General features: G+C 34.9%; 1 protein-coding gene across 4 annotated transcripts in view; it reads right to left on the reverse strand.

Annotated features, from left to right (window-relative positions):
• Positions 1-21,284, reverse strand: part of RAB3GAP1 (RAB3 GTPase activating protein catalytic subunit 1) — a 113,805-nt gene that overhangs the window by 17,619 nt on the left and 74,902 nt on the right. For 3 of the 4 annotated variants that reach the window (XM_032856170.1, XM_032856171.1, XM_032856173.1), the window contains exons 12-19: positions 20,779-20,871; positions 20,153-20,322; positions 18,223-18,312; positions 16,080-16,252; positions 14,750-14,804; positions 14,146-14,505; positions 7,098-7,235; positions 3,662-3,889 (exon numbers count right to left, since the gene is read on the reverse strand). In XM_032856170.1, the coding sequence (XP_032712061.1) occupies positions 3,662-3,889; positions 7,098-7,235; positions 14,146-14,505; positions 14,750-14,804; positions 16,080-16,252; positions 18,223-18,312; positions 20,153-20,322; positions 20,779-20,871 (1,307 nt within the window). The remainder of the gene's footprint in view (positions 1-3,661; positions 3,890-7,097; positions 7,236-14,145; positions 14,506-14,749; positions 14,805-16,079; positions 16,253-18,222; positions 18,313-20,152; positions 20,323-20,778; positions 20,872-21,284) is intronic. The other variant, XM_032856172.1, reaches the window with a different exon arrangement.

Here is a 21,284-nt window from a genome sequence, read left to right on the forward strand (position 1 = left end):
CTGTGTCATCATTTAATGCTTTTTTGCTTTATTTCTACTTTATTTCACATCAGGATCATAAATTCTGCTTTCTTTATTGTCCTCATGTACCTGGTAAATCTTTGTCTACTGTTTACTTTGTAATCTTTTTGTGTGTGTGATAAAATAAAATTTAATCATATAATTAAGCATTGGCAGAAAACTAATGGAATAATTTTGTTATATCCTTATTTGGATCATATCCCTACTCTATGTATTTTGGTTTTTATTTCATTAATTTTTTGAAGCATAATATACAATGTTGTATTCGTTTCAGGTGTATGATATAGTGATTCAACAATTCTATCTACTTGTCAGGGATCATCAAGATAAGTACTCTTAATCCCCTTTAACTATTTCACTCACATCCATCTTCCTTCTGGTAGCCATTAGTTTGTTCTCTGTATTAAAGTCCATTTTTTTCCCCTCCTTTTTCTTTGTTTTGTTTCTTAAATTCCATTATGTGTGAAATTACATGGTATTTGTCTTTCTCTAACTTATTTCACTCAGGATTACATTCTCTAGATCCATTCATGTTGCTGCAAATGGCAAGGTTTCATTCTTCATGGCTGAGTAATATTCTACCGTAGATATATATCAAATCATCTTTCTTCATTCATCTCTCAATAGACACTTTGGTTGCTTCCATATCTTGGCTGTTGTAAATAATGTTGCAATAAACACAGGGGTGCATGTATCTTTTCAAATTAGTGATTTCGTTTTCTTTGGGTAAATACCCAGTAGTGGAGCTACTGGATCATATGTTAATTGAGGGAACAGTGGATATACCAATTTGCTTTCCCACAAACCATGCATGAGGGTTCTTTTTCTCCACATCCTTGTCAACACTTGCTATTTCTTGTCTTTTTTATTTTATCCATTATGACTCTGTAGCCTTTCTGAATCACTGAAACCCTTGTAGCAGAGTTGGGTTTTATATGACTCATTATTACTATGTGTGTTTCTCTATTTGGTGTGTTCTTTGCGTTTAAAAAAAAAAAAGGTGGTTTATATTTTTATTCTAGTAGAGATCTTTGCAGTAATACTTTTTATACTGTCCTTAATTCCCTTGCTGTAAGTGTTTTATAATCTGGTTTGACAATTTTAAACGCCATCACATCTGATTACCATCTTCTTCTACCCACAACCTCACCTAGTTTTAGTCTTAGCTCTAAAACTAAAGAAATAAAATGCTCACCACTGGCCCTTTGCCAAAGTTTCTACAGTCATCTCTTGGTTGGATCAAGTTCATCCTCCTACACTATGTTGTTCAATATGAACAAGGCAGAAACTAGTCCCATGCAGCTATTTAAAAATTTAGTTCCTATGTTATGCTAATAGAGTCTCGTACGGCCAGTGCCTGTAATTTTGAACATCACAGCTATAGAATGTTTCTAACACTATAGAAAGTTCTATTAGGGCAATTCTGGTGGACTCCTCAGAAAGGGTGCATGTGTACAAAAATTTATATGTGCAAAACCTCAGAGAAAATTTTCTTAGAGCCTTGATTATTTGGACATCTTGGTAGGATATAAATCTTTGGTTTGTACTTTTTGCTTACATTTTTTGAAAATGTGTTCATGTTGTCTTGAGAAATAGGACACCTGCCTAATTCTCTTTCCTTTATAAGTTATTTTTATCTTTTTCACTAGAAGTCCTGAGAATCTTTTTTTCTTTAAACATTTAAGTTCAGTAGTTTCAAAGCGATGTATTTTGGAGTTCATTATTTATGGTATTTTCCCCTGCATCTAGTGAAAGAGTCCTTTCAATATGTAAACTTGGGTTTTCTTTTATTTCCTGAACGTTTTCTTGGGCTGCAGTTTCAACTCTTAGTTCTGTTCCAATATTTTGGTTCTTCCTCTGAGAATATGAATATTATTCCTACTTTTCCTATCTTTCATTTCTACTGGTTTCTCTTCAATTCCTTTTACTCATTATCCATTTTCTTTCTCTTGGTTGTTTCTGCTGCTTTTTCTTGGTACCTTTTATTAAATTTAAAAGTAAATCTATTCTCCTTTGGGCCTTCTGTAATTTCGTCTTTATTTTTGATATGAATGTCCTATACTTCTACTACTATCCTGAGTTAAACCAGCTCTGGTTTCATTTCTCTGTGGGATTTTTTGGTCCATTTCTGCTGTTGGCTTTACTATTTCTGATTAAACATGATTTTTTCATATCCGCCATGCTGGTTTGAGGACATCTGACTATTACAATTTTTTTCTGCTTCATGGTCAATTTTCTGGGAAATGTTTTTATTAATTCAAACATTCATATCTGCATTTTCTGCCTTTTTATAATAGCTTTGTATGGATATGATTTGCTCTTTACCAATCCTAGTCATGTCACAGTTTAAAAGTGCCCTCTTCTGTACCGTTTCTTTAACGGATGGAGTAAGGGTGATAGAGGTGGGTAGGTCCTATTTCTCTTGCATTTCTGCAGGATCCCTAAACTTCCCATTCTTTCTTTTTTGCCATCACTGCTTTATCTCAAAGGGGTATCATTCCTTCTCTATACATCTGGTTCTTGCCAAGGCAGTGTCTCTCTGAGTGTCCACTTCTATTCCTGCCCACTTCAAGCCCCTTCTCTATAGCCAGTGCTGTGAACTATCAAACCATACTTGCATTGAGTATTCTGCACTGAGTATTAATGTTAGGTTCTCTCCCTCTAGGGTCACTCTGTGATCCATCCAAGTCTCCTATATCCCTGGGCTCTTCTTTTTAAGATTCCCTGGCTCCACTCTCTATATACAGGCTTACAGCACTAGGAATTCCACTGAAATGTGGCTTCTCTATTTAAGTTAATTCAAAGGTCACTATAGTCTCTATTATCTTAGTAATGCTGAAGGCAAAGGTTTTTTTTTTTTTTTTTACTAATTTCATGGGGTTTTGGGGCAGCTAAGTGGGAAAGTGTGTAGGACAATTTGTTATCAGGAGGCTCTCACGATTCTCCAAAACTCCAATTTTTTAAAATAATTACAAAGCAGTCCACCAAATGATTATACCATACTTACTGAACCAAGCCTTATTTCTGAAACTTTTGTTGTATCTACCTCTTCACTAGAAAACTTTGTTGAACATCATTCTTCTACATTAATATTTCTGTATTTCTTATTATTTCCTTAAAATTTTTGGTAGTCCAACTGCTAGGTCAAAGGATGTGACTTTAAAGCTTCTAACATATTCTATTAGACAGTCCAATGGTAAGCATTATATATAAAATATACATGTCTTATTCCCCAGCCTAGCTGCAACTAGTTCTTTTTTTTTTTTAAAGATTTTATTTATTTATTTGGTGCAGAGAGAGAGAGAGAGAGAGACAGAGACAGACATCGCAAGTAGTCAGAGAGACAGGCAGAGAGAGAGAGGGGGAAGCAGGCTCCCCACTGAGCAGAGAGCCCGATGTGGGGCTCGATCCCAGGACCCCGAGATCATGACCTGAGCCAAAGGCAGAGGCTTAACCCACTGAGCCACTCAGGCGCCCCTAGTTCTTAAATCTTAAATGTGAATAGCAGATATACAAAAGACCCATTAAATTTCAATGCTTTGCTTCTCAAGTCCAAAGCTTTCATGTCTACTATAGTGAGTTTTTAAAATGCTAGAACAATTGTTAGCTTTCTAGTACTGGATACTGAAACCTCAGTTACCTTTTCAGCTTCCCGTGTGTCATCAAAAAGTCTCCTCTGCCTTCTAGCAGGAATTGGCTTAGCTGTTTCCCAGGCTTCTACCCACATATTGCTTGGAATCTTCATTCGGGCACTCAGTTCTCCTTTCAGAACCATGTTGCCTTTTTCGTCAATAACCTCCTCTTCAATATAATCACGGGGTGAGTACCACCTCACAAAATCTTCCAGAAAACAACCTGGATTAGCTGCCTAAAATAAGGCAAAAAAAAAAAATTCAGCAGAATCAAATAAAAATCAACAGGTAGTGATAAACCTGTTTACAAAAATCATAATTTCACAAAAAGCTTACCTAATCTTAACAAAACCTAATATGTGACATGAGTCTGGGTGTAACCTTTAAAACAGGTCAGATGTTCAAGTGTCAAAAGCATTTTCTTTTGTTATTTCCATTTTACAGAAAAAGAAAACGTGATGAATTTAGAAATAAAAAGTTGATGTGAAGTGAAAATAATTCTCTTAAATGTATTATAAGTTATATAAGTTAGTATAAAATTATAATATAACTACTCAATACTTGGAAAATATCAAATAAACTCAAGTAATTAGATAATATACAATATGATCAGAATAATAACACAATAATAGAAAAGCTCTACTGTTTTTTTCCCCTCAGTAAATCAATACTGGTACTGTAGTAAGTATCAGCTAACCTCAGAAATGTTCTATTCAGTCATCAAATTCTTGTGCTTTAAATAACAAATTACTATCACATAAATTTTTTTTGTCCTGTTAAGGAACTGGAATTCAAACCATTGCTTTTCAGGTTTCTGAAACCAACTAATAAAACTTTTATTTAGTAGATAAGTCTATAGTATTAATGATGATGCATACCAAAATTCTTTAAGTAATTCTACAATTAGGACTAAGAAAAAGAAGAGGCTTCACAGTGTTAGTGGTAAGGCATGGAAGTCTTTTTTGCAAGTGTATACACAGAGATACACACAAACACACACTCAAAGGATATGTGTGCATATATTAAACACATACCTTTTTGGTTAAATTCTCTACCATAACATATACTTACTGCCAAGAGTACTATTTTATTTTCCTGAAATAATTAAGTGATATAAACATTAACAAGGATATGCTAATAAGCAGATCATTTTCTTCCTTTTTAAATTAAATTAACCTCCAACCAAAATGAAAATGGGCATGGTAAGAATAGTCAGTCTTAAATGTAAAGAGCAAAACTGCCCATCTCTCCTCATTGAGTTCACGATCTCTCAGCTTCACCATCCCCATCAATTTAGGAAATCCCCCCAAGGGATGAGGACTCAGAGGAAGGTCCTTAACTGAGAATCAACAACAGAAACTTCTAAGGGCTATGGCATCATGGCAACAACAACAAAAAATGCTGTGAACTGCAATGGATCAAGATTGCTGCATGACTCAGGATTCATGTACAAAGATCTGGTTATTAACCAGGCAACATCATACTCACATAAAAACTTAAGAACTTAAAGAAAATAATAATTGAATTCATGTACCACAGAAGTTAAAAAAAAAAAAAAACTTTTCACACAAAAATTCTTCCATCTGCCTGGACCTTATTGTACCAGATTGAACGTACAGTTACCAGGAGAGGCTCAAGGCTCATTTTAGCTATGGCTTTTCTTCTACTGTTAAGGTATGTACTCCAAGGACATGTTTGAGAATAGGCCCTGTCCTACCACAAGGTGTAGGTACCTCTGGTACATATCAGCATTCATCCAAAGCTCTGCAGATTCTCATTAAGGGCCCCTAATACCGAGTCATCCCTATATAAAAAAGGAAAGGCAACCATGTCTATTTTAGAATGAATTTATAACCTTAAATATATTAACTGATTCCCACACAGAGGCAAATGTGTACATTGGCTATTGGTAATTAATACCATGTTTTAAGAAATTTGTAGGTACTCAAGTTAGTCTAAAACAGTCTAATGAACCCAATCTTGCAAGGTACAGTGTTGTCATTATACAGAATGTTCCCATGAGGAGCCAATATGTTTCTATAAGGAAAACTTTTACAGTTCCACTTTGGAATTTCATCTTGTAAGTGCCTCTGCAAGGATGCTGTAGCAGGACAGGAGCAGATAAATATGAAGGTAGCTACAAGTCAGGTATAAAAACAGCTACTAAAGAGGTCCTACCATGTACATACACCGTTTTCTACCTTTGTGATTTATCAGATGTCCTGAGAGTCAGCTGTCTCCTCTTTATCCATTATACCAACTATTTGTTTTAAAACAATTAAGTCTCTCTTTCTTGCCTCATGGGAGAACAAAATGCTCAGATTTTCTGCATCATTTTTATCTCTAAAAAAAAACATGTACCTCTCAAGAGGTTTCCTGAAGATTTTTTTTTCTTTTGGTAAAGATGGGGGAAATAAGCAGAGAATAAAAGCATTCCCTTTTACTCTCACTAAAATCTGCTAACAGGAAAGATAAAAGTGACATCGGTTTTCATAGGATATTTATATTGGAAAAAAAAATCAAACTCAGGCTGGCATACAGTATGAAAGGAGGACTGATTGGAAGCTACAGAATGGGGAGATGGAGGCCATTAGAGGTAGCAGCAGGTCAAGGAGGAAAATCTGGGTATGAGAGACAGTTCAGAGTTATCAGCAGGAAGCACAAGGAAAGCCTATGGCCCACTAAACTACCCACTTGGTTGTTTTGTTGTTGTTATTTTTAATATACATGGTTTTACCTCAGCTTTCAAGAATAAGTAATTCAAAAACAAAAGACCTTTTTTCCTCCCTGGGGTTTTAAGCTAATAAGCTAAAGGTCACTATTATCTGAATCCTCTATGTTCTAATACAGGCCTATATCTAAGCTTAAAATAATCTTCTCCAGGTAAAAAAGCCCACTCATCCTAAAAGGTGACTCTTCTGAGAAACCCTCCATGACCCACTCAATAAAGTCAGTCACCTTTCTGACACTACCTTCGTAAGTGAATATCACGTTATTATTTACATAGATCTCCCTCCACAGCTTCAACAGACTGTAACTGAGGATAAGCATTGTATTTCCTACTTATCTAATCACACAACAAGTCACAAAGTAGGCAAGCAAAAGGTCTGTTGAATGAAGCAGCCTACATTAAATCCTAAAGGTTTAGCATTAAATTGGATAAACACACACAAAGAAGAAAAACATTCCAATGCACATAAAGAAGTGATTCAATTCTCAAGTTTTGACTAGGATTCAAAGATTGTTCTTTTCTTTTTTTAAATTTAAGAAGCAAGTCTGGCTACAACCTTTAGGAGATAAATGTAGGTTGTTGTAACTACTAAGAAATCAAAACGTTTAATAAAAAGGACATTCAGGCCTTCACACCACTTTAGAGAGTGACTTTCACAGCTTTATCCCAAAATAGCTCAAAATAGACTCCCAAGCTCTGACAGTGTGACCCACCTTAAAAGACTCCATATCTGAAAGCAGACAGGCACTCTGCATGCGTGCTCGGAGGTGAGCCCCTTCTGCTGATGTACCTAATTTAGCCAGAACCTCCGACTGCTCTTCTAGCAGATCTTCTGTCATAGGTGCTGGTTCCTTTGAAGCACAAAAGGACAAACCTCATGAATAGCTTTTTTTTTTTTTTTTTTTAGAAAAAGCAGAACTATAAAAATAGAAGATAACAATTATATCAGCTCTAGCAGTCACAAGATCTGTATTTAAAAGAATTTAGAGAAATTCACAAGTTTTTTGGAACCCACATAAAAAATTAACAAATTAATAATAGATATGACTTTCAGGACCCCCCCCACAACAAATAAGATTATCATGTCTCCCTTGACAGGATTAATAAAAGACAGAGGAATCTGGGTGCACTGAACATTTTCCTACCTCTTAATTGTAAGAAGTGAAGTCTTAATGATATGCTTATATATGCCATCACAGTTACAACCAGGCTTTTATTGTAACTCGTAAGAGAAAAAAACTTGATGAATACAAAAATTAAAATAAAGGCAAATTAATTGAATCCCAACTAAAAGACCCCAAATAACTAAGTTTTATGTTGGAAAAGCTGCTTTGAGTATAGGTTCTAAAAATATTCTAATTACTAATTCCCACAAGAAGTTTTTGGACTTTTATTTTGAGAATCAGAGACATTATAGATTTTAATGGTAACCCCAAATAAAAAAGAAGCTAAGGCAAACCTAAAGGAAGACACAACTATAGAATCATTCTGAACATTCCAAGCTGTTCAAAGGCTCTTAGGAAAGTTCTCTAAGAACTGATTCCATTAGATTTTTATATCTGAAATATGAAGCACTCAACAATCCAAAGACTAACCAAACAAAACTTGCCTGCTTTATTGTTAAAGCCAAAAAAAAAAAAATCAACTTTTCTATTCCTAGATAGTAATAAAGCCCAATAGAAATAACTGTTCAGAGCATCTTGCCAATAAATACATTCCTTCTAGATTTCAAGAGCTTACTATAAAGCAGGGTTTTAGAGCCCCAGCACTAGTGACATTTTAGACAGGATAATTCTTTGTGGTGAGCCTGTCCTATGCATTGTAGGATGTTTAGCAGCATCTACTGCCTCTACTTTTTAGAGGGCTATAGCACTGCTCCACCTCATGACAATCAGAAGTGTTCCCAGACATTACCAAATATCCCTGGGGGGCAAAAATCACTCCCCAGTTGAGAACCACTGCCACAAAGATAAATAATTTTCACTAATATCTGTCAAAAATAAATTAAGAGCATGGTAAAACAAAAAACAAAAGAAAATAACTTTTCTTCTACTATCCTCATTTTTGAAACAAACCTAAATGGGGCACTTTCACACACTGCTGAAGAGAACATGATGTATAAACTTTTCTAGATGACAATCTGGGAATCAATATACAGCATTAATGATCATGCTCTCTGACCCAATAATCCACTTCTAGAAATAGCACCATAGGATTACTTATAATAGTGCAATAAATGGAAAGAATCTCAATGTACAATAATAGGAAAATTGTTTGATAAAGGAGAAATGGAAACAAACTGCTCTACCAGTGATCATCTGTGGATTATAGAATTACGAATTTTTGTTTTCTTTTATGTAAAATGAACATGCATCACATTTAAAGTCTCACACTGATACTCAGGGTTGAATAATAATAGGTAAGGCAATATGACACAGTGGTTAAGAGCTTGGGCTCTAGAAACAACGTTCCTATGCTTGAATCCCAGCTCTAGGACCCTGGACAATCACTCAAGCTCTCTGTGACCCTTTTTTGTGAAGAAAAAATCCTGGCACATATTCAATAAATGTTAGCTAGCAACTGGAAACAAAATAGTTAGGTTTTAATTATAACCTCCTACTGATATCAAATACCACAAATTTAAAAATTACACGAACAAGAGCAGAGGCCTTCAGTCTCTTCCTTAGGAAGGAGCTACTCTGCTTCCTCCTCTCTCTCTCTCTCTTTGCCTGCCTCTCTGTTTACTTGTGATCTCTCTCTGTCAAATAAATAAATAAAATCTTAAAAAAAATATATACAAACTGCTTACAAACTTTTAAGTAAATCCTTGCATCCTGAGAAGCAATACTAGCCACTTATGTCTTATAAGAAAAAGTGCTCAGAAGAATAAAAGTAAAAACTGAGTGCTTACTGTGTACTAAACACTGTGTTCACTTATTATGTGCTGTTTCACTTAAAATTCATGATTAGCTTAATGATAAACTCAATATGCAGAAAAGCACTGGATAAAATATAACACCTGTTCGTGATTAAAAACCCTCAAAAACCAGGAATAGGAAAGAACTTCCTTAATATGATAAATGATAACAACATCAGATACACTCAACGATTATTATATGTTTTCCTCCTGAAATTGAGAGCAAGAGCAGGTATCCATACATTAATCAACACAGTACTGGTGGTCCAGTACAATAAAGTATGAAAAAGAATTAAAAAGTATAAAGGTTGGAAAATCAAAATTCAAATTGTCTATATTAACAGACAGCATGAGTATATATACAGAAAACTCCAAATAATCTACAAACTGCCGGAAATATGTAAATGTGCTAAGATTGCTACATCCAAAGTCTGTATGCAAAAATCAACTGTTTCTACATTTTGGGGGGAAAAATTTCAATGGAATTTTTTAAATGCCATTTATAACATTTAAGAAATAATGAAGACTATGAATTAAATCTAATAAAAGATGTGCAAAACCTCTACACTGAAAGCTATAAATCACTGATAAGGGAAAGTAAAAGAAATCTTAAATAAAATGAAAGGTATTTCATGGTCATGGGACTCAAAATAGTTAAGAGGTCAATTCCCCCTAAATTAATTTATAAATTCAATGCAATATGGAATAAAAATCCCAGCAGGACTATTTTGTACTGTGAAAAATGACAAGCTGATTCTCAAATTTACATAAAAATGCAATGGACAGCCATGATAATCTTGAAGAACAAAGTTAAAAGATTTATACCACAAGACAGAAAGACTGTAAGTTACAGTAATATAGTACCTTACTGGTACAAGGATAGAGAGTAGTGGAGAGAATAAATAGTCCAGACATAGACCAAAACACGTAAGATCATCTGATTTACAACAAAGACGCTACTGCCATTCTGTGGGAAAAAGCAGTTCTTTTGAATAATGGTGTTGGAACATAATTATATATCCTTACAGAGAAAAGAAAATCAACCTTTTCCTCATACCAAACACAGTCAATCTGAGGTGGGTCACAAATATAAATGCAATAGGTAAAACAATAAAGCTTCCAGAAGAAAACATAAGAGACTATCTCCAGGACACTAGGGTAGAAAAAGATTTCTTAAAAGGGAGACAAAGCACTATGCACATAAGAAGAACATTGACAACTCAGACTTTATTAAAATTAAGAATGCCTATTCAACAAAAGGCATCATTAAGAAAATGAATAGACAAGCCATAGATTGGAGAAGTTATCTATAATATATATATCTGGCTAAAAACTCATACAAAATATATGAAGAAACAAAGCAAAACAATAAAAAAAAAACCAACTTTTAAAAAATAGGCAAAGATTCTGAATAAGTACTTCACCAAGGAGACAGCCAAATGGACCATATATAAAATACAATATATGAAAATGTATTAAGGAGCATCACTCACCAGGGAAATGTAAAAACATGAGATACTACTACATACCCACCAAAAAGCCCAAAATTAAAATGACTGAAATAATCAAGCATTCAGAGAAGACTCAACATAGCAGACTTCAGACTGCTAGCCTCTGAAAGGCCTGTTTGCAAAGTTGACCCTCTGCTGGCATCTAGAAATTTGGATTCTGACAGGGTCCCCATCATACTCAGAACTGGTAAAAATGGCACAATAAAAATGGCACAATGTGCCTAAATTATTTGTGCAAATGATATGGTTTATGATGAACACCTGCTTTCCTTCTGGTAATCTGGAATTAAGGTACATGCTAGGTGAAGGGTGCCAATGTGACCAGCCCTCCAAGTAAAACCTCGGAGCACTGACCCTCTAAAAACTCCCTCTGGTAGACAACATTTCACATGTAATCATAATTTATTGCTGGAGAGAGAATTAGGCATATCCTGTGTGACCAAACTAGGAGAGGACTCTTAGAAGCCTGTGTGATATCTTCTAAACTTTGTCCCATGGGCCACTTCCAATTCCTGATTTTGCTTTGTATCCTTTTACTATAATAAATTATAGCTATGAGCATAACTATATGCTGAGTCCTGTGAGTCCTCCTAGGAAATCATCAAACCTGGGACTGGTGACACACCAAATGTTGGGGATTATGTGGAATCAACAACAATTGTTATACATTGTTGGAGGGAATATAAACTATTCAACCATTCTGGGAGACCATGTGGCAATATCTACTAAAACAAAAACATATTTCTACCATATGGCAAAAACAATTCTACTCTTAGAAATGTATCTAAAAGAAAATGAGTGCCCACATTCACCAAAAGACAATTAAAAGAATGTTCATGTATTTGTAACAGCTCAAACTATAAACAACTCAAATTCCATCAGCAGGTGAATGGATGAGCAAACTATGGCATGTTCACATAACAGAATACTATAAAGTAATAAAACACACACACAAATAACGACTCATGTGACAACATGGATGAATCTCACACATGGTAGTTTAAAAAAGGATCAATCCAAGAGTAAAAAATTCATGACTGCCTTTATATACAAAAGAGTAAGCAGAACATAATTGCATGTATGAGATTCAAAAACTGACAAAATTAACCTATGGTGATAAAGTCAGAAAAAAACTTACCTGGAGGGGAGTACTGGGTTATGCTATCCAATACACCAGGCTATTTAAATTTAAGTAAATTTAGTAAATTTAAAAAAAAAAAATCAGTTCCTCAGTTGCATTAACCACCCTTTAGCACTCAATGGCCACAAATGGGTAATAGCTATAGTACTGGACAGGATAGGCAGAAAATGTCCATTTCTGTTTTCATAGAAACTTCTATTCATGAGTATTGTTCTAGGATGATGAGAATTTTCCACATCATGATCTGGATGGTAGCTACCTGAGTTTTCAAAAATGAAAAAGCTCACCAGCAGTAGCCCTAAGATTTGTACACTTTATATATAGTTATAAATCAATAAACAAGCAAATGTCTTTTAAATGACAGGAGAAAACATGTACAACATATATAACAAAGAATCTATATCTAAAATATGAAGGACTAATATAAATCAGCAAGAACAGGTCAGCAACCTAAAGGAAAAATGACAGGGAAGTCAAAGAAAAAGATGGCCAATAAACGTACTAAATGATGCTTAAGTTCTTAAAAAAATCAGAGAAAACAATCTAAAACATAGAGATACTACTTTTGTCCATTATATTGGTAAAAATTTACATGACTGGTAACATCAATTACTTATAAAAAATTAAATAAAATATGAATATAAGTTCCATGAGTACAAGAACCTTACTGTCTACTGCTAAATCTCCAAGTTCTAGAATAGTGGTTGGCATATATTAGGCACTCAATACAGGTTTGTGTGAGGAAGGAACTGAGAAAGGGAAGTTGAGTAAAGAATAGTATTCCCTCATTCCTATATATGCACCAGTGACCAGAGTATTAAAAAGGCACAGCCTTTTTGAACAGGAATTTTGTAATGTGTGTATCTGCTTATCTAGCAAATCCTTTTCTTATCTTCTTCCTTAAGAAACATTCATATGTGGGAGTGCTTGGGTGGCTCAGTCAATTAAGCATTTGCCTTTGGCTCAGGTCATGATCCCAGAGTCCTTGGATCAAGGCCCATATTGGGCTCGCTGCTCAGCGGGGAGTCTGCTCTCCCTCTCATTCTCCCTCTGTGTGCTCTCTCTCTCTCTCAAATAAATAAAGTCTTTAAAGAAAAATTATTCCAGTGTGAACACACAATATGTGAAAAACTGCAAGAGTTTGTACTGTAGCACTATAAGAGCAAAAACTAGCAAATAACATACCGTGCATTAAGAAGGGAATGGTTAAAAAAACTATGTCTCTTCTATGCCATGAAATATTATGCAGCAATTAAAAAGGAATAAACTAGACCTACATGTAATGACATGGAAAGATCTCCAAGACACACTAGGTTAAACAAAAAGTTGTACAACAATGCATACAATTAAAAACAAACAAAATAGAGGTGCCTAGGCACCAGAGTTGGTTGAGCTTCTGACTCTTGGTTTCAGCTCTGGTCATGATCTCAGGGTTTTAAGATCGAGCTGAGCAATGAGAGTCTGCTTTCTCCCTCTACCTGTGCCCCTCCTCACTGCTCTCCCTCTCTCTCTAAAATAAATAAAATCCTAAAAAAACAAAGTCCAGACCAAAAAAATCCACAAAACTATGTATCTCATGTATACACATATATATACATCAATATATATATCAATATATAGTAACAGGTATAAGGAATTATAACCCAAACCAGTAACAATGGCTACTTCTAGAGATGTGAGCTACTAGTAAGTAGTGGCTTTTATTTTTTCTAGATTGAGTTTTTCACAATAAAATGTATTCACGTACTTATGTAAAAATAACCCAGTGGAACTACTGTTCTTCCTTAGGTGTTAAACTGTTGCTGTTCTACTTCCTAATGGTGTAAGTGGCTTCGAACTGTATTTTTGAACAGACAAAACTAATCAAATAAATTAAAGGGTTTTTACTTTTGTTCCATCTCTATTTTTGGGTTTTGTTTCTTAAACACCTGTGTATTCACTCATTTTAAGAAATAACATATCACCTTAACCATGATGAAGTACTATCTATTCTAACTTTAAAACATTTCTCAATTTCAGAAATGATAATACCTGAAAGCCCCAATAGTTTATTTAGATTTTAAATCTTAAATCTTTGAACATAGCTTATTTAAAGAATTGCTCCTACCCAAAGCAATAATTCCCTACTAGAATGAAGATATAAACAACAAAATAAAAACAATTAAAACTTAAAGAGCCAGTCCATATCCTACCTGGGTCACTGGAATATAGAGAGGTTCTCCATTATGTAGCAGTGTGAGTTTTCCATGCTGATATAGTCGTCCTTCTGGTTTTAAGCTTGTCATCTCCTTAGGCCCTCCTTTCTTGGCACTCTCTTGTCCGTTTCCCTTAAGTTCTTCAGTATCACTTAGGCATTCAAAAAATTCTTCTTCACTGTCACTCCAAGAATCCCAAGATTTTCCTACCTCTCCCTTTTCCTTATCCATATCTTTTAGACTATCTGGCCCCAGCTGGTCTCCAGCTTTTCCAGCATCCCCTGGATGCATATCTGAAGTATTTGTCTTTCTCCCCTCATCACGGGCCTTCTTTCTTTCAATACAACAATTTAACATCTTAAGAAAACAGAAATAACATTTATATTTAAATTAGTTAAGTAAAATAAAAATCTATCCACTTCTTCAATATTTAATTTGCCTTCTCCACCCCTTCCCTGGACCCTGTTGTGAATGACAGTGACTACAAATAACCTACAGCAGCACGACGAGACTAGCCTATAATTCATTACTATATTTAGTATTAGAATAAACTCCAATAAATTAAGACCATATTTAGATACTGTCATTGGGAAATCTTTACCTGTAGTTTCTGATGTAGTAAACAACATCTTAGATCTGGGGGTCCACTTGCTAATCTATCAAATAAAGCAGTGGGAAAAGTTTTAGTAAAATGGCTCCAGGTATGCAAATTTCTTATGACTATAAATATCAACCATTTGATAAGAAATCAAAACTAGATTTCAATACGTAGGATAACTAAGATGGGGCAAATAAGAATAAGAAATCAAAATTTATTTTATCCTCCTTGTACACCAACAGCAAATATATTTTTCAAAGCATAAAAGCAAAGTAATAATAGCTCTCAAGTTAAGGGAAACTTAAAATGAAGAAATGTCTCTAAATTCACCCCAGGGAGTAGCTAGCATACAGTATTTCACACCATACAAAACAGATTAGATTACATATTCAGTTCTCAATTATTATAGTGGGTTCTCAATATTAAAAACCATTCATTTTCACCTCTCTTTTGCCAAGGGGAGCCTGAACTGCCTCTAGTTCTAAACCACTAAATTCCCAAAAATTGGCCAAGAGATAATCCAGCTAAGCAGAGACTGGCAAATAAAATAGAAATATTTTTCGCTCAATCACCAATTTATATTACTAATATCATAATTCTGCCTTAGTATATGTAGATGAGCAGTAACTTATGCAATACTGAAATACATGGGAACTAAACTCTTCTACTGCGTTAAGTGAAATGTCAACATAAATTCCCCCCAAAAATTACAGATAATATTGAGTATCTGAACTTACAAACTCTAAAATAGTTTTCTCTTCAACTATAAAAATTTACGTTCACACACACACACACACACACACAAATAAGAATTTACGTTCACTACAAAAGACTTAGAAAAATATATAAATGTATAAAGGACAAAAAGAAATACAATTTTACACCTGGGAAAAACTGCTGTTAACATTTGGCTTTATTTCTTCCCCATTATGTTTCTATAAATATATATCAGCAAAACTGAAAGCACTTGGTATACAAAATACTATATTCTACTTTACTACAAATATTATGATCATTTTCTATGTTACTAGAGATTCTTAACAAAAAAAAAAAAAAACAAAAGACAACAACTTGTAATGGATCCATTAACTTTCCATTGTATACATAAATCATGATTTACACCATTGTTTTATGTTTGTACTTAGGCCGCTTCACCTTTTTTCCCCTATTACAAATTTGCTACAATGAACACCTTTGAGTATAAATCATGTCCAAAGTTTATTAACACTTTCTTAGGGTGGATTTCCTAGAAGAGGAAAATTAATGGGTCAAAAGCCTAATAGTGCTAACAAACAAAAAACCTACATATACAAACGAAAATTGAAATTTTTACCCTGGAATCAGAAAATTGTTTTCCCATCTGAAACGCATTTCAAGAACAAATTCCTGCCAAAGGTGTGCCACTCCTTTTAATCCTCCATGGTAGAAATTGATCATACAAAGACACAAAGCCAATTTGTATGTTAAACTGTCAGATGGTGCAGATTTGAACTGATTGTAGAGATTCTGGATTTAACAAAACAGAAACAAAGCAAAACTTGTTAACAACATATTTGCAGGGGCACCTGGGTGGCTCAGTGGGTTAAGCCTCTGCCTTCGGCTCAGGTCATGATCTCAGGGTCCTGGGATCCAGCCCTGCATCGGGCTCTCTGCTCAGTGGGGAGCCTGCTTCCCTTCCTCTCTCTCTGCCTGCCTCTCTGCCTACTTGTGATCTCCGTCTCTCTGTCAAATAAATAAATAAAATCTCTTAAAAAAAAATTTGCAGGTATAATCAAAAACTGTGTGGGGAGAGATATTAATACCAAAATTAACCTATTCTACCAAACTAGCTTTTATTAAAAGCTTAATACATTACTATCTAAATTGTTCTTAGGCAGTACCGTGTTTTCAAAATTTCTGCAAGGATCAAAAGACTGATGCTACAGTTTAGAAAAGCTAAAGTCACAACTTTCAATTTCTTCTGTGGGAGCTTCAAGATGTATTCCAAATATGTTTTTTTTTTAAATCTTTTTCTTTTTTTTAAGTTTTATTTATTTGGGAGAGAGAACACGAGAGAGAGAGCACATACATGTGTGAACATGAGTGTGGGGGAAGGGGGACAGGAGAGGGAGAAGCAAACTCTCTGCTGAGCAGGACGCAGGGAGTGGGGCTCCTTCCCAGAACCCCCAGGATCATGACCTGAGCCGAAGGCAGATGCAACTGATCCACACAGGCACCCCTTAAAATCTTTTAATTATGAGTATACATTTATTATCAAAATCAGAAACATAAAATCAGAACTATATAAACTGAAAATATAAAGCCTCTGCTTTTCCTTATTTCATGAAATCTACTTCCCAAAGTAACCACTGAAAATAGTTTGATTTATCTCTATGCCCATCTCTTAAACATCTCATTTCTCAATTTATTAAAGACCTAGATAAGGAACACATGGAAATTTTGCTTCATTTTACACATTTTATTTCATTAAAAAGTGTTCCACTCACTGGTTTTGAAATACAGAGAAGAAACAATGGCAAAACATCAACTTGATAATTGTATAAAAAGTCTAAAATGAGGGAAATCCTACAATCATACACAATATACTTATTTTTTCACTGTTTCCAGAAAAGTTTTTGCGACCCAAAATACATATGTATGGTCAATGTATCATAATTTGAGTGGAGGCCATCCATGATATCTACTCAAGCTTTCCTAAGGTGGTTTTTTTTTTAACTTTTTTTTTTCCCAGATTTTATTTATTTATTTGACAGACAGAGATCACAAGTAGGCAGAGAGGCAGGCAGAGAGAGAGGAAGGGAAGCAGTCTCCCTCCGAGCAGAGAGCCAGATGCGGGGCTCAATCCCATGACCCTGGGATCATGACCTGAGCCAAAGGCAGAGGCTTTAACCCACTGAGCCACCCAGGTGCCCCCCCAAGGTGATTTTTAAAATAAAAAGATCCTTGAGGAGCCTGGGGTGATTCAGTAGGTAAAGTGGCCAATTCCTTCTTTTTTTTTGAGAGAGGGAAAGAGAGAGAGAGCGCGCATGAGCAAGCGGAAGAGACAGGGGCAGAAGGAAAAGCAGACTCCCTGATGAGCAGGGAGCCTGATGTGGGGCTCGATCCCAGGACCTTGGGATCAAGACCTGAGACAAAGGCAGATGCTTAACCAACTGAGCCACCCAGGCACCCCAAAGTAGCCAACTCCTCATTTTCACTGAGGTCATGATCTCAGGACCCTGGGATGGATCTCTGCATTGGGCTCTGTGCTCAGCAGAGAGTCTGCTTGAAGATTCTCTCTCCCTCTGCCCTCTGTGCCCCCATCACCTGGTCATATGAGTGTGAGCATGTTCTCTCTCTCAAATAAATAAATAAATATTTTTAAAAATTAAATTAAATTAAAAAATAAAAAGTCCTTATGCTACTAAACTAGCAATATAGCAACCCCTTAGAAATTCAATGCATTTTAAATATTTTAATATTAAACTCCAACTTACATAATCTTCACTCCCTGAAATAGGATTATTGTTGTCTGTGGAAGAACTTCCATCTAATGGTTTCTCAGAAGCAGCATCAGGGAATAAGAACTTAGGGAGAAAAAAAAAAAACCCACATTTCAACCAAATTTCCTACTTTGTTAATATTCATAATCCATATAAACACCATTTTATTTTTTCATGGTTTTGCTATTAAAACAATGGCAATGTGCTTACAGTACCGGCCAGTGGGCTCTACACTTTATCAAATATTTTGCTTTTCTTTGAAAATATGGAGTTTCAGTGATAAGCCAATTTTAGAAATCAGAGATTTTTCTTAAAACCACCTGGTTTTGTAGACTAAATAAAGCAAACCAAAATCTCTTCACTACTATCCATGGTCATTAAATTACTGAAAAAATATTAGACAAAACCTATGAGAAAATCTTTAAATATGCATATATCCATGAGGCTCTATGAAGTTATATAGTTCATTATATTAAGAATATGATATGTAAGACCATAACTTTACGGGATACCCCTAGAAAGTGGGAAGTAGTCTAAACCTGTAATGACCAGTTCATCTTTTCCACATGGTTCCTGTTTATGTATGTGTAGGAATGACAAAAAAAAAAAAAAAAAAAAAAAAAAAATCCAGTGCCTATAATAACTAGAATAAAATCTCTAAGGATATATAGAATATATTTTTAAGAAGGAGCCTTCCCAGGATGGCCGGGTGGCTCAGTCAGGTAAGCAGCTGACTCTTGGTCTTGATCTCAGGGTTGTGGGTTCAGGCCCTTCATTTGGCTTCCCAGCATGGACTCACCTTTAAAGAAAAAAAAAAAGAAGGGCCTTCTCTGCAGAAATTTATTTTCAGTCCTTTTAGCACTGTTCTTCCTAAGTGTTTTGTTGTACTGCTGATTTGTGATTCCTTCTACTATGCATACTATGCCACATATTACAGGAGACTTTTTTAAATTTAGAGGAACTACTCTGTACCAACCCCCACTACTAGGTACACTTACAAATAATATCCTAATCTAAAACCACTGTTTAAGGTAAATATTACTGCCCATTTCTTACAAATATACAAGCTTAAAATCTGGCTAGGGGTCTTATTCAGATTAATGGCTGGGATGACATTAACATCAAGTTTCCAAGCCCAATATTTTTTTCATTGCACTACTAAAAGGTTGTTTCCAAGACTATCTTAATGCACAAATTGCCAGAAATATGATTATACCTACAATTACAGTAAGAATAGCCATCATTTACCAGAGGCCTATTATGTACCAGGCAGTTTAATAGATGGTCCTTTCATCCTCCAAACAATCTAACAGGGTTTTATTAGCTTCATTTATAGATGACAAAACTGAAATTAAATGACTTACTAAAATGGTATAATAAGTCAGGATTAACCATGGTGTGTGTGGTTCCCAGGCTGGGCCTCTTCCACCACTCTATACCTAGGAGACACCTTAGCTCTTTCTAGTACTTACCATAAAGCTTTCCCCAGACTTTTGTGAAAGGAAGCTTTCAAAAATCTAGTTCTGATGTTGACCTTCTGCTTAAAATAATACTAAACTGTAAGATGAAGCCCAGCATTTCAGCATTATTCCTCTGTTTCAAAAACCTTCTCTTCACGATGCAACTCAAGTGCCCTTCTTTATGACACCTTCACGACCTAATTCCCACTGCCCAGACAGAGACAGACACATCCTCTGCTGTGTTCTCACAGCCATTTTGCCAGACTACTCCCATGCAACATGGTATTGTTAACTATTGTTTACTTTCCTTCTTCCTATTAAACTAGTGGGAATTTTCTGAATGTGGACACTTTGTTTTACTCATTTTATATTCCCAATCCAGTGTCTGCCACATAGAAGGGACCAGATAGATAATGAATAAATGAGTATACATATAGACATAGAAAGATACCACATTTAGTTACCAAGAGAATCATATTGAGGACATCATTATTCAGTGGTGACTCTTCTACACCTCTGTGTTTTCGTATTTTCTTCTTTGCAGTGTGTACCATATTTGAAACTGATAATTTATGAATTGGAACTGGTGCTGGCTCTGTCAACTTTGACAAAGCATGAGTTATATCAGCAATTTCTACAAAAAGAATAGAAGAGAAATTGTATCACCAACCTTAGCAAGTTAAAATGATGAGTAAACTGTTGATTGTATAAAATATTTTACTCTTTTCACTGAATTATATGGCCTCAGAATTATAAAATTGTAAGACACATATTTAGCTTTATATGCATCCATAATGACAAAGGTATAACACAAATTATTTCTCTCTAGAAGTTTAAAAATAAACCTCTAAAACCTTGCTTTTCAAAATATCTTACATTTTTGGTAGAAAGCCCTTATTAAATGTGCTTAATTTTTAAGCTCAGAGGATAGCCTGGAGAGAAATGGTAGCACTCTAGTCCATGAAAACTTGTTTTTCCAACTTAATTCAAATGTGAAAATAGATGAAAAATTACTGGAAAAATGCCTAAGAAAAAGGGTTAGATGTTTGAAAATAACTTAAAAAAAAAAAAAAAAAGGAAAACAGTTCACCTCTCCCTTCTTCCTCAAATGTGGATCGTCCAAGAATCTCATCAGTTGACTCCTTTCGACGGCAAATTTTAAAGAATTCAGTGACAAAATCACCTACAGAAAAAATATTACTCATTTTTGACACTTAACTAAAAGAAATCAGAACTACAAATTAAAATACACTTCTTTTCACAAAAGCTTTAAGTAAGATATGGTAGAAAAAGAAACCATTCAGTTTCTCCACCAAAGACAAAAATTAATCCCATTCCAAAAGTAACCTGTTCTTCCCTTCTCTCCATGTCCCAGGATATTAAAAAAGTTTTTCCTTAGAATTCCTTCTAGAATGAAAGGAAAAGTAACAGTACCTAGTAATATTAAGCACTTACTATGTGCTTGAAGAAGACAAATAATTATCTGTTCTCAATGAGTTGTAGAAGTAACAAGAATATTACTATATGCACATATTGCCACCTTAACTGCCATCCTTCTAGAATTCTGGGTCCATTAAAAAAAATTTAAAAAGAAAT

The sequence above is a fragment of the Lontra canadensis genome, unplaced genomic scaffold (assembly GCF_010015895.1).
Source record: "Lontra canadensis isolate GAN:19392208 unplaced genomic scaffold, GSC_riverotter_1.0 scaffold11, whole genome shotgun sequence".
In the NCBI taxonomy this organism is placed as follows: domain Eukaryota; kingdom Metazoa; phylum Chordata; class Mammalia; order Carnivora; family Mustelidae; genus Lontra; species Lontra canadensis.